This window comes from Stomoxys calcitrans, chromosome 4 (genome assembly GCF_963082655.1).
Source record: "Stomoxys calcitrans chromosome 4, idStoCalc2.1, whole genome shotgun sequence".
NCBI lineage: Eukaryota > Metazoa > Arthropoda > Insecta > Diptera > Muscidae > Stomoxys > Stomoxys calcitrans.
The window spans coordinates 135292551-135306799 of record NC_081555.1 but is presented as its reverse complement, the minus strand read 5'-3'; the positions used below and the strand labels follow the sequence as shown (position 1 = coordinate 135306799).

The window sequence follows — 14249 nt, the reverse complement described above, 5'->3', positions numbered from 1 at the left end:
CTTAAGTGGGCTCGTTGTTCTATGTGTACCGTTATAATACCGAAGGCTCCCCCTCCTTCTTACTCCCTTTCAAAAATAGCCTCGTTTTCTCATGATCCGGATCTCGTCATAAGATTTTTGTCGTCCTACCGACCGTTTCGTTGTTCTACAGTGTTACGTGCGGGTTTGTCACCCACGCCCTTTACTAGGACTGCGTCGCCAGAAATGCTTCGGATTAACCAAGCTTATTGATGGCAGTCCTCTGGCTTTCACGTGTGCTCTTTCATTCTCCCTTTCTTCGCTATGGCGCAGCAACCAAACAATAAAGATCGTTCCATCCGCAGCCTTCTCACACTCCATTTGTGCTCTACTCCCAAATACCTTTCATGTGAGTCCCACATTTTTCTGAATTGTCCACTTTTGATTTTGGGCGGTGCTGTTGTGGTAAGGGGAGGGCCCGCCCCGCTTGCGATATTAAAAAATTATAAAGCCTATTGTTCCTTTCCAAGCAAATTGGCTCAACAAACTTTCGGAAGAGTAAAGCTAGGCGCTTGAAATTTTGCACAAATACTTCTTGGATAATACTTCTTAGCGCAGGTCGTTTGGGATTGTAAATGGGCCATATCGGTCCATGTTTTTATATAGCCAATATATAAACCAATCTTGAATTTCGACTTCTTGAGACTCTAGAGGGCGCAATACTTTTCCGATTTGGCTGAAATTTTGCATACAGAAGTCGCACTGCGGCACGCCATTCAGACTCGGCTATAAAAAGGAAACCGCTACATTTAACTTGATTAATATGTGAGAAGTTTGCCCCTGTTCCTTAGTGGAATGTTCATCGGCAAATTTGCATTATACTGATCGGTATGTTCGCCCGTTGTAGTAGGTTTGGGTTTTTTTTGGGTGCGGCATTTCCCTCGGATACCTGACCCTAAATTTTAATATCGAGTTTGTATTTTTGGGTTATTGGATATATTGCAAATAGTGTAGCAAAAAGTGCTCTAAAAAAATTGGTCTGAGAACCCAAAACCTTTTTGGGTGTTGTGCTCTAGTACATTTATCCCCATTCGGAATTTTCCATGACCCAGTTTTGCTGTTGTATAGTGTTATTAAGTACCGTAGAAGCTCGGCATTCTGAGATTTTAAGGACTTTGCCTAAAATGAAGGCTATATAGAAAAATATTGTAAGAAGGCTTTGACTTAAGTAAACGTCGATCTGGCCAGATCTCTATTATTTTCTTTACCAAGTTAAGTTTTCAAATGTCCCTCTTATATATCGCGGCAATCATGCTATCTACCAATACAACCCTCATGTTTTCAGTTATATGGCAACGTTCGTTTGATGACCCCTATCACCAAGTTAGTCCATGCAAAATATTCGCAATTATTCTCATGGCGTCAAAATACTGCTTCTAGGGTTCACCCTTACAATTTTTAATGCAATTTGTTCAACTAATATATTTATTATTTGATATATATATTTTTTTTTTAATTGAAAATAACTTAAATTACTATAGTACAAAATTAAATGCATATGTATGTGTATTGCTTATAAAGTAAATTAAAATTAAATTTTGTATAAAAAATGAGATTGAACAACTTGACTACATGCTGTACAACTCTGTTTAGATGATGAATTGGCCTGAAAATTTCAGAAGCTTGAGTGCCCATAATACAACTTTATAGTATGGGGTCCATTATCAAATGGGAATGCATATTGTAAGCATCAATGTTACTTTCATTATCTCGGCTCAGCCTGATCTTAATATGTGTTCCACATCTTTGCCATTTTGTATTCTTTGAATGGTCTTTAAAAGATCATAGTTTATGCGCTCACTAACAATTGAATCTTGTCTGTAAAAAAGAATAAGAAAAGTGGGATATACTACAATATATTAATGAAAAAAAAAATTACTTATTAATGAATAAAAATAAAATTTTTTCAAAATTATTTTCAATTAAAAAAAAAAGCGTACTAAGTTCGGCTGGGCCGAATCTTATAAACCCTCCACCATGGATCGCATTTGTCAAGTTCTTTGAATGACTTTTTCCAATATATATAAGTTATATCAAGTTATTAAACGATATGGACCATACATCCAAAATTTCCCTCCAGAGGCTCAGAATGTTAAATTGGGAAATGTGTTTATATGGCAACTATATCAAATTATGAACCGATTAAGACCATACTTGGGAAGTCATACCATAACACCACGTACAAAATTTCAACCAAATTGGATAAGAATTGCGCCCTATAGAGGCTCAAGAAGTTTAAACACAAGATTGGTTTTTATGGCAGCTATATCAAGACATGAACCGATTTGGCCCATTTACTATCTCAACCAACCTACACTAATAAGAAGAATTTTTGCAAAATTTCAAGCGCCTAGCTTTACTAATAAATCAAATTTCCTATGAACATTCCATTAAGGAACTGGGCTAGCTGTACTCCTTCGAAAGTTAGCATGCTTTCGACAGACAGACGGACGGACATGGTTAGATCGACTTCAAATGTTATGACGATCAAGAAAATATATATTTTATGCGGTTAAACGAATATTTCGAGGTGTTACAAACGGAATGTCGAAATTAGTATACCCCAATCCTATGGTAGAAGTTATAATAACTTAATTAAACGAATTAAGTGTGCAAAATTATTTGATTAAATAAATTATTGTTTTAAAAGTTTACTTGACTAAATGGACGATTAGTTAATGAAATTAATTGCACCCAGCGTAAAAATTTTGCTGATATCAGCAAACACCGTCTGCTGATTTAAAATTAAAAAGGTTAAACTTTTTAAGGAACTGCTCAACATTTGTGCACTGCTTAACATTAGTTAAGCACTGCCTATAGGTAAATATAAATTATTTCTGAATTTGGGGCGTACATTTTTGTACTCATCACTGATGGATGGGGGTAATACATTTTGTCATTCAGTTTGTAACAAATCGAAATATCCATTTCCGACCCTGTAAAGTATATATTCTTGATCGTCATTAAAATTTAAGACAATCTAGCCATGCCCGTCCGTCTGTCTGTGGAAATCATGCTACAGTCTTTAAAAATAGAGATATTGAGCTGAAACTTTGCACAGAAACTTTTTTGTCCATAGGTAGGTTAAGTTTGAAGTTGGACTATAATGGACTATATCTTGATATAGCCTCCATATAGACCGATCTGCCGATTTAAGGTTTTAGACCCATAAAAGCCACATTTACTACTAAATATTAATTTTTCCATGAACATTCCATTAAGAAACAGGAGATAATTCTTTTATATCAATGAGTGCAGTCCGATTAAAGTTTAAACTCAATGATAAGGGGCCTCATTTTTAATGCCAAGTCCGAACGGCGTGCCGCATAGCGACACCACTTGGTAGAGAAGTTTTAACATGGCAGGATACCTTAGTAATGAAGTCGGCATTAGTATGAGGATAACCACCGCAGAAATTTTGTTGATGTTCACGCCGGGATTTGAACCCTGGCTTTCGGCGCTATAGGCGAATATGCTAACGTCTGTGCTACGATGGCCACTTTTTTTATCCGATTTTACTAAAATTTGAGACAGTCAGTTGCGTTAGGCCACTCAACATCCTTCTTCAGTTTGGCCCAGATCGGTTCAGATTTGGGTATAGCTACCATATAGTCCTATCTCTCGATTTAAGGTCTTGGGCCTATAAAAAAGGCGCATTTTTTGTCCGATTTTGCTGAAATTTAGGACAGTTAGTTGTGTTAGGCCCTTCGAAATTTTTTTCAATTTTGCCCATATTGGTCCAGATTTCGATATAGCTGCCATATAGTGTGATATCTCGATTTAAGATCTTGGACCCATAAAAGGCGCTGAAATTTAGGACAGTGAGTCACTCTATATCCTTCTTGAAAATAGCCCAGATCGGTCCAGATTTGCACATAGCTGCCAAAAAACCGATCTCCCCATAAAAAGCGCATTTATTTTCGGATTTCGCTGAAATTTGACACAGTGACTTATGTTAAGCTCTTCAACATCCCTGTCCTGTATGGTTCAGATCGGTCTTTATTTGGATATAACTGCCAAAAAGTACAATATTAAACCAAAATTCAACATCGGTCTCTTCGACTTTTTTCAGTTTCGCCCAAATTGGTTCAGATTTGGATATAGCTGTCATATAGTTCGACCTCTCGATTTAAGGTCTTGAACCTATAAAACGTGATTTGTTTTCCAATTTCGCTGAACTTTAGGACAACAGAAATTTTGTCTGCTGTTATTTGAAATCGGAAGCCATCGTAGCGCAGAGTCTAGTTTGTTCGCCTATAACGCTGAACAACTAGGTTCAAATCCTGGTGAGAACATCATAAAATTCATCGGCGGTTATCCCCTCCTAGTGGTGGTGACATTTGTCATATGCCATTCGTATAATATGCCATGTAAAAACTTCTCCCAAAAGAGTTTAGCCCCTGTTTCTAATTTTAAATCTTCAAAAAACAAGTAAGGATGGGCTAAAGTCGGGCGAAGCCTACCCTTTGATTCCCTACACCACATTGCGTACATTTAAAAAAGATAATTTCGAATGAAATCCGGGCATATAGTGGGAGTCAGTCCTTCTGACTGCTAGTGCGGGACACACACACAGCTGATGTTCTATAGTCTCTTCTTCCTTGACGTCCTCACAAAAGTCATTACTTTCGGCAAAAGTCGCTACTGACAACCTTCAGTCTGTCGGCATATTTTCCGATCAGACAGTGAGCTGTCGTGACGGACACAATGCCTTTTCTAGACAGTGACAGCAAAGCATTGTGTATATTTAGACAAAGGCTCTAAAGTGAATAAGCTGACAAAGGCTCTAAAGTGAAAATCGATTGATACATATATATGGCAGTTATATCTGAATATGAAACGATTTCTATGAAATTCAGCAGCAATGCCGGGAATCATAAGAGAAGTCTTTCATGAGAATCGGTTGACAAATGACCACATTACTGCAGTATTAGTGTAAGTCGATCGAGCATATATATGGGAGCTATAACCAGATCTGAACCGATTTCGACCAAAATCCATACGTTTTATGGAGCTTACAACGTCTCTAATTTTACCATTTTATTGCATTATTACTGAAAATCTGACGAACATTTTTCAATAGGCTTCTCGACCTTTACTTTCTTGAAAAATTAACATGGACATACTGCCCGATTGACGGAAGGACACAGCTAATTCGAATCAGATAGTTATTCTGAAACCAGAAGACAGCTGAAAATGTTTACTGCTTTCCCATTTTCCGCGGACTTTTCGTTGTAACAGCAAACTTTTTGGCTGTTTTTACTAAAAAAAATTCTCTGAGTGTGTTTCGGCTCAATTTGTTATTAAATGATAATTTTGTGTGTATTCAAGATTTTTTTTCGAAAATCTTACCTGTACTCTGGATGTTGCAGGACTTGCTCTCTTATCCACTGAGCTCCTGTGATGATTTTTCCGGACGCCCGTTGCTGCATATATCTCAAATATTTGTCAATGACACCAAACGTATTGCCATCGATGTCCATGGGTTCTAGGAATTTATATATTAAAGGTATCAAGCCGGGGAAGCCATTAGACTGCAATTTGTAAGAAATTAAAAGAAAAATTTAAGGTTTCTGTAGTAAAAGTTGGATTCTTAACTGACCTTTCCATTGAATATCTCATTCATGGTCATAAGTTCATAATCATCGAAAGACATCTTATCGCCACATCGCTCCTCATAGCCACTATTGTTAGATGAGTTATTCATATAAATATGTGACTGTTTGTCCTTTGGGTGCAGAACATTTTTACGAAACCAGAATTTGCCTTTACGACAAGCATCTCTCTTCTGGGCTGTTTTCATATTCTCATCAACGCGACTAAGGGGCATTAACATATCCAGGTCGTAGGCCAACAGAACGCGCGTCAACAGAATTACAAAGCATACAATGGCTGCATTTTCAAAATCACTTATCTGAACATCACAAGGACGAAATTCGATACGCCATCCTATGGGGGAATTGGGTGGAGGAGGTTTGAAACGCATTGTCTGCCAATTTGTGGATTGGATATTTTCAAAATGGTCCGTTTCTTCTTTGTCATTTTGATGGACTTTCTCGTCCAGCAGGCTAATGGTATCTCGCACAAAGAGATGGGCCACATGCTGAGCCAACAGATGGTCCACTCCACCTTGGCGTAAACGATCATAATCCCTTTGATGATATGGTAAGTGGAGATCATTGTACTTCTCTCCTTTTGGCGAAAGATATGAACTAATGGAATCACAACGAGATTTGGGTATATAGTATTTGTTTCCACATTGAGGGTTGAGACCTCGTTCTTCAGGCGTTCGACAATCCACCGACGAACTTATAATGTGCCATCGGCAATCAGTTTCTGTCAAGTAACCCCTATATATGGGAGAAGCTGCGGTCAGTGCCAACATAATGGGACACATTACGGCCAATTGATCATATAGAGCGCGAGCTTCTTGCATATCGGTAGCTTGGAAGGTTACCTGCAAGCATCCACAACCCATACCCAAACCTGTGGCATCTAAGACCACCATGTCAGGCTCATTGGCTGGACTTCCCTCAACGGGGAATTGTGTATTCTTATCCTTAAATACCTTAACTTTAATTGCCACCTTTTCACCCCTGCGCATGCGCACATTCTTTGCGGCAGTTTTAAAACGAGGATGACCCTCAAAGGTGGCTTCATCTGGATAATATTTTGACATTGTTATGGATTTGGGGTTATTTGGCTGTGGCAAGTATATGGGATATGTAAACTCGGGACATCCTAGGCGGGGGAAATTTGTCAAAGACAAGATACATTCATTTCTCTCCAACAGCTCAGTAACCTCTTCGCGGCGATATCTCATGTTTGGCTCCAACATATTGAAGTGTGTTAGAAAACCTTCAAAGGGCTTTCCCGGTGTACCTTCGATCATATAGGCCCCAAATTCCGGGCGCCACAAGGATTTACAGGCATGTGGATTTGTCTCCTCCTTTTCATTTAAAACCTCCAACAGAGCTTGGGATTTTAACACAACACGTGCCTTCTTTTGCTGCTCATCATATCGAACCAAAATATATTCAATTTCATCTCCCCATTTAAGAGTATCCCCTTTGCGATCCTTCAGTTTATGATAATGATTAATAAACTGTTCTATGCCATGACGACGCACATGTTCAGCAAGAGCTTTTGTCTCCGGCCATGGCAGGGGTCTGCCTTCGGTTAGAAGACCCATAACTGGAAATACGAAAAAGATAACAGATTAGGAAATCACGGGATCAAATAATTTATGAATGTATTATTTCAATCAATAACAATGTTGTTTTGAAAGCAAAACAATCTAAAAAGCCGGTTGGTACTACTTAACCAAATGGAAACACGTGATTAGACTACGACTTCAGTGAATTTCGTAGAAAGCGTTATTGGGTTTGTGGTTTGAAATAAAATGAACAGCTTTGTTTTTTTTTTCAGATAATGTGATAAGTGATGTTTACGTTAGGTTGGAAGGTTTGATTATTGAAATGTTACGGAAAAAAATTGTCTGATCAACTGATCCTTGGACAAAGACATAGTAGCTATTGATATACGTTTCGAAAGGTGGCTATACTTTCTTGTTCACTACCACCTCTCTGCTCATGTCGATATGTCTGCTGCGGATCCGGCAATTTTTGCGATACCACATAGACCACATAGACCACAGAGACTAACATCCTATTCACCTGCAGTTCAAAATCTCAGGCATGGAACTTTCTCAAATCTATGTATGAATCGACTCCACTTTGGAGAAAAAAACAAATAAAGTAATCATATACACGACCGGCCTATTACAGGAATACATAAATAATAGCAAAAGTCAAAGTTATTTGTTTGTAGTCAATTTGGTATAAAATTTGGATATAGAATCTTCTTAAAATATACCATTTTTATACCCACCACAGATGAAGGTTATTCTAACGATATTGCTGGTAACACTAAGAAATTTCGATCTGCGATTCTATAAAGTAACATATACGAAGACGTTCCCAAAGTAGCCGACTTGGCATATAGATGGCGCTAGTAGTAGGTAAATCAGTACTTTCGTGAAAAATACATATGTTTTAAGTTTCAAGTCGCCATGATGTTTATTGGATCTCAGCAAACTTGTAAATATTGAAAATTTTGATCAGTTTTTTAATTTGAAAAAATTTAAAGATTCATGAATTAGAGTGCGAATTGCTTCAGCACGCACTATATTCGTCAATTTTTGGTTCCTCTGTATATTCTTTGTTTCCTCGGCTCGGTGGAAAACATTATTTGCGAGTAAGGAAGAGGTAGAAGTTATGTTTGATGGCTATTTTAAGGAGCTAGACAGTTCTTACTACAAACATATTGGTTGCAGCGATCCAGGAGACAAAGCTAACAAACACCTGTGGCTTGCACAGTTGTCACGGATACAATGTGCTACGTAAGGATCGCTTAACGAATGGAGGTGGGGGATTGGCATTCGTAATACACCATTTCGTGCAGTAAAGACCAATCTCGCCTGCTTATTTTGTGTGCCTGGTATGACTGGTCAATGAATTTATTATTTTACGTTATTATTTTTTCCCAAATAGGGAAAGAGTCGTGCTAATCTGACCAAGGGAATGAATGAAGGATTTTTATTGAAAAGAAATGAAGCATTTTTACTGATTATTAAAAAGAAATTGTCAGGTGAACAGATTGGACTTGATCGCATGCACGCCCATTGTACACGTGTCTGAGGTTGCTAGTCTAATCATCAGTACAATAGCGCTGATCTCTATCCTCCCGTCTGTCGGGCCTACAGTTCATAACATGTTAATTTGTAACATTGAAATTAGATCTACATCCCAATTTGGAATATGGAGACTTGAATTTTGCTACCACAAGCTAATCCCTTCAACCGTTGTTCTTCTTATTTTCAAGCGTCAACATCGCTTTCTATTTCTTGGTGATTTCAATGTAATTGGCTGGCTTTTTTCCAGCGTCAATGCGTTACAGTTCATACACAACAACAATTTTGATGACTTTTTTTAAACCGCTGTTGTTGTTCTTGGAGTCTGCCAATGAATATCACAACAGCGCCTGCGCCTTGCCCTAGTGATTCCAACATGGACTGCAGGGGGATAGCGGTCAAGTCCGGTACTGCCAAGATAGAGCTGTACAAGGTGTATAATGGCCAAGCTCACAAGCCCGACATAAGTGGGCTACTGTCTGGCCATGATCGCCTGGTTCTAGGAGACTTAAATGCGCATCACGTTTTATGGCATTTTCCCCTAGGTTATGAGCAGCGGCGCATAGCTTGGGCCGAGCAGATTGAAGCCTCCAAGTTTTGCATGGTGAATGCGAATGCCTCCACTAGAATTACAAGGGGGTGCAGCAGCTCGCCAGACATGTCCATTGCATCTCCTGATCTCCTCAGTGACCTACATCAATATTAAGTATCTGTGCAAAATTTCAAACGGCTAGCTTTACGCGTTCGACCGCTATCGTGATTTCGATAGACAGAAGGACGCTTGGACGGAAATGGCTAAATCGACTCAGAACGTCGAGACTATCAAGACTATACATACTTTATGGGGTCTTATGCGAATATTTCGAGGTGTTACATACGGAATGACTAGATTATAATATCCCCATCCTATGATGGTGGTTATAAAACGCATGTGCCCAAATGAGGGTCTGGGCTTGTAACGGACTTTTTTGTAGGGAGCACTTTCCAGCAAGAAATTTGAAAATCGGACTACAAATAACGATTTGGCAGACCAGCCAACCTAGGACCTTAAAATTTGAAACGAGATCTCGCCAACACTTCTGCTCTTACCATTTTAAAGTGATATCCTTACCCGTTCTCACACGACATATTTTTACAATTTTTTTTTTCGATTTTCTCCCACTGTGCGTCAGATCTTTGACGTTGCGGTGGGCGCTGGGAGAGGCAGTTTTCTGCAATATGTTTGATGACGAGACGGAGTTAGAGACTGGCGAGCACCTGTTGTGTTACTCCCCCGCAATCACGAGATAGAGACACAGGATAATGGGTGAACACCTCTTTCCTAACCTGGATAAATGACAAGAATACCTGGAAGTAATCTAAATTTCGGAACCCCTTTTGGTCGATACGACTAACTTTTGCCTTGACTATTACTCTGAGTCGGTCAAAAAACGAGTTGCAAGCTGCACAAATGTAATCTGCTGGTATTTTGGTCCATTCGCATACAATTACTTTCTTAAGGGCATCCATACTGTAATATTCTTAAGTTCTTTCCTTGTTGTCTAATATGACAGATGTTCGGGCGAAAATTCAAATCAGGCTTAAACCCAAAATTTCAATGAATTTCTCTAGGCAAAATCTGATGATGTTTTCTCGAAAGAATATTTATCTTAAAATAAAATTTTAAAATATACTTTTTTTTTGAGACTTTAACCAAGTTTAACAAACAATAGGTTATATTGTATTTATGAGTTGATTACGTAACACACGTTAATTAAAAAAATTAACTTTGTACAAATAAAACTAACTTTTCCTGAGTATAGATGAAATAGTTAAAAACTCAAGTATTATTAGTCATTTTACTTAAACTTATTTGGAATAAACAAGCACTTTACCAAGTAAAGTGCATTTTTCCGTCGAAAAATTCAAAGAAATTTTGGAATTTTACAATAGTTCAATATATATAATTAAAATGTTTACAATTTTATTTCTTGAGTTCACAATAACATCCTAGGAAGTAAGTTAGTAATTTAATAACTGTTAGTTAGTGATTAACTAAAATTGAATTTGCTGACTGTGTCATAGTCAACTTCAAAAATATGTTCTATTATTTCTTTTAGATCCCCACAAACGCGCGGAATAATGCAGAACATAATTTTCAAGTATGAAATAATTGAAAAACATTTTGCTGGCTCGAGTCTCGTTATAAAATGTTTTGCTTTGGTGTTGTTAGCAAATAGTGAAAGAAGAAAATAGTCAAAGACTCAAACAATAGTGATGTGGATGAATGGAAGGAAGGTTCTTGGTTCAACACTCGGCTGCGACTAAAGGTAAAGTTTTATTTAATTTATATTTGCAATGTCTCATATTAAATTTGTCTTCTTCAAAACAACTAAGCAATTGATAGCGTGGGGGTGGGAGACCGGCGGAACTGGGTTAAGTATTAAGATGTGTCCGCCTATCTCCAATTAGATAATTCGAAGTGTTCGGAATAACGATTTTTTTAATAATGTTATCTTTCAGTTGCTATGCTTATTAGTTCATATTTTACCAGTGGGGAGTAAGTAAAAAGTGAACTAAAAGTATGTTAAAACAATTTCGTAACTGTTATGGAATTATGGAACTCGTAGCGAGCACATAATTCTTTAGCGCCATAGAAAGTTCTATTTTTCCCAAAGTTAGTTCATTTTAACTAGTGTTGAGGTAAAATTTTTTTTTTGGTGTAATTAGTTCTAGTTCCATCAAAAAACATTTGTATGCAAATTGTTGAGGATTAAAAAAAACTCATAGCGAGCAAATAATTCTTTAGCGCCATAGAAAGTTCAATATTTCCCAAAGTTTGTTCATTTTAACTAGTGTTGAGATTCAAATTTTTTCAGTGTAATAAGCTCTATTCCCATCAAAAAACATTTGTATGCGGATTGTTGAGAATTAAAAAAAAAAAAAACTCAACAATAAGATACAAAATATACAGGTAGGGCGCCCAGAGTTGGTAAAGCACATAATTCATTAGCGCCATAGAAAGTTCAATATTTCCCAATGTTAGTTAATTTTAACTAGTGTTGAGATTCAAATTTTTTTCAGTGCAATAAGCTCTATTCCCATAAAAAAACATTTGTATGCGGATTGTTGAGAATTTAAAAAAAAAACTCGACAATAAGATACGAAATATAACGGTAGGGCGCCCAGAGTTGGTAGAATTATCAGTGCAACTATAGCGGTTTAGATTGTTTCTCCAAAGGCTTTTTTCTCCAAAGACTTACTAAAAGAGACTGATTTTAGTCTTCCACTATAACCTGACTGCATGTTGTTAAATTTTTATGGAACAGCTTTAATTTTAATATAAAATTACAGATTTATTAAGGTTCCAACAGATGAATCACTTTCTTGGTCTCACCAATATTTCACGACTTTTTTTAGGAAAATGTTTTTGATTTTTTTTTAATTTAAACAAAGCAAATTGTTTTCGTTTATAACCCCGTAACCGAGAAAAATCGATGTCAAAATATTTGGCATTAAAATTCCAATGCCAAGAAAACAGACAAGGCATCACAATGCTTTTACACGCCATCACCTATCGTTAAAACGTTTAACTTATGTAGGATGCAAACTGTCCTGTGTCAGAAGATAACACATATACGACAAACGTATTGGTATCTATAATATTTTTACCTTATATTTTATGATCACAAAAAATATACTAAAGTTTACAAAACACGAACAGCAACAACAAATATGTTCGGAACAGAATTATTTTAAAAATTCACAATCAAAAATAATTTGTTTTTTTTTCTAAAACACCGGAGATATGCCGTACGTTTCGCTTGGACGAAAATGATTAACTGAAGTAAATGATCTGCAACAAATACACCCAGCTATTTATGGCGATTTTTGTCAAATCTTTAATGTCCCTTTGTTGAGAGTGCATTTACAATTTGCCAATATTCTCAAAACCAAAAAAAAAAAATATTTAAATGAAAAACAGAAAAACAAATTATATCAAATCCAGAAAAACATGTTCCATTTGAAATTTTTGATTTGGGCTTTTGGTGGTCTTGTTAACGTGCAATGATTTTCGAAAGGCTTCTATCGGCTTAGATTTCTTTCAATAATAAAAACAAATAAGAGTCATAAACAATTTTTTTTTTAACTAAAGGCTAATTTTCTAATTAAACAATAATTAAGAATTTTTAATTGATCAAAATAACAAAGTTTTAAATTGCCTTTTTTTTAATTTATGGTTTACTTAAATTATGTTATAGGCTTCGTTAGTTGTTTTGAAATTGTCTTCAGATTTTTTGGCTAAGCAATTCTTGTGCCAAGTATGTATAGGTGGTTGATGAATGGGTAAATGTTATGATGCTTCACCCTAGTCTGTTCTAATAATAATTTTGTTCGTCGTAGACTGTTTGGCGCCATAGCAAAAAAAACTAAGTAATAGCGTGCTAAGTTCGACCAGACAGAATCATGTATACTCTCCACCATGGATCGCATTTGTCAATAATGAATTATATTGGGTTGCCTAAAAAGTAATTGCGGATTTTTCAAAAGAATGTAAATGCATTTTTAATAAAACTTAGAATGAACTTTAATCAAATATGATTTTCGAAAGGCTTCTATCGGCTTTTTACACTTTTTTTCTAAAGCAAGCTAAAAGTAACAGCTGATAACTGACAGAAGAAAGAATGCAATTACAGAGTCACAAGCTGTGAAAAAATTTGTCAACGCCGACTATATGAAAAATCCGCAATTACTTTTTGGGCAACCCAATAATTGCTATGCTATTGGAACAATGTCATATGTCAGGTTGGTATATTGGAGACCACAGTAGAAGTCATTGTGCAAAATTATAAAATATTGCGGTAAAATGGATAGATCGGTTTATAAGGCTATATCAAGTTACAGACCGATTTAGACAGTTGTTGGAAGTCAAAACAAAATACTTTATGCACTGTTTCAGTCAAATCGGACAATAATTGCACCCACTAGAGGCTCAAGAAGTCAATATCCGAGACCAATTTATATGGCTGGCAGCTATATCTTTTATTCGTGTATAAACACTAGTCCGAGGTCTCACATCTTCTTTCTTTTCCCCTTTCTCTCTCTAGGGTACCACAATGGGCCAAATTAGCCTTTGAGTGAACTCACCTTTGGTGGGCACCCCATTTGCCCTAACCTAACCTATATTAAAACATTAACCGATATGGGCCATTTACAATCTCAACTGACCTACACTAATGGGTAGTACCTTGAATACCTTAATTTTTTTTTTGTTTGTGAAGAGGATATATAGTAGATGTTTTTTTTAAGACAAATTTGAACAACGGGTGCTATATGTACTCCAAAAAAGACAATTTTTTTTATTAAAAAATTGGAAAAACCCCTCGCGAACAAAGTTTCTAAAGCCCAGATCTGACAATTGGGCACATGTTTTCTTCACTCCATATGTCGTCTAAACCCATGCATAAGAATTTTGCACCTTCCAATATTTGTAGCCTCCACAGCAAATTTACTAAAAAATGCCGATTTTGAAACCATCTTTGATCAAGAGGGGATTTTT

General features: G+C 36.6%; 1 protein-coding gene across 1 annotated transcript; it reads right to left on the bottom strand.

Moving 5' to 3' along the window:
* Positions 1-1544: 1544 nt before the first annotated feature.
* Positions 1545-12536, bottom strand: LOC106085215 (glutamate--cysteine ligase). The gene is made up of 4 exons (XM_013249340.2): positions 12362-12536; positions 5621-7212; positions 5371-5552; positions 1545-1836 (listed from the first exon to the last, which is right to left on the bottom strand). The coding sequence occupies exons 2-4, from the start codon at positions 7208-7210 to the stop codon at positions 1734-1736; spliced, it is 1875 nt and encodes a 624-aa protein (XP_013104794.1). The 5' UTR covers positions 7211-7212; positions 12362-12536; the 3' UTR covers positions 1545-1733.
* Positions 12537-14249: the final 1713 nt, after the last annotated feature.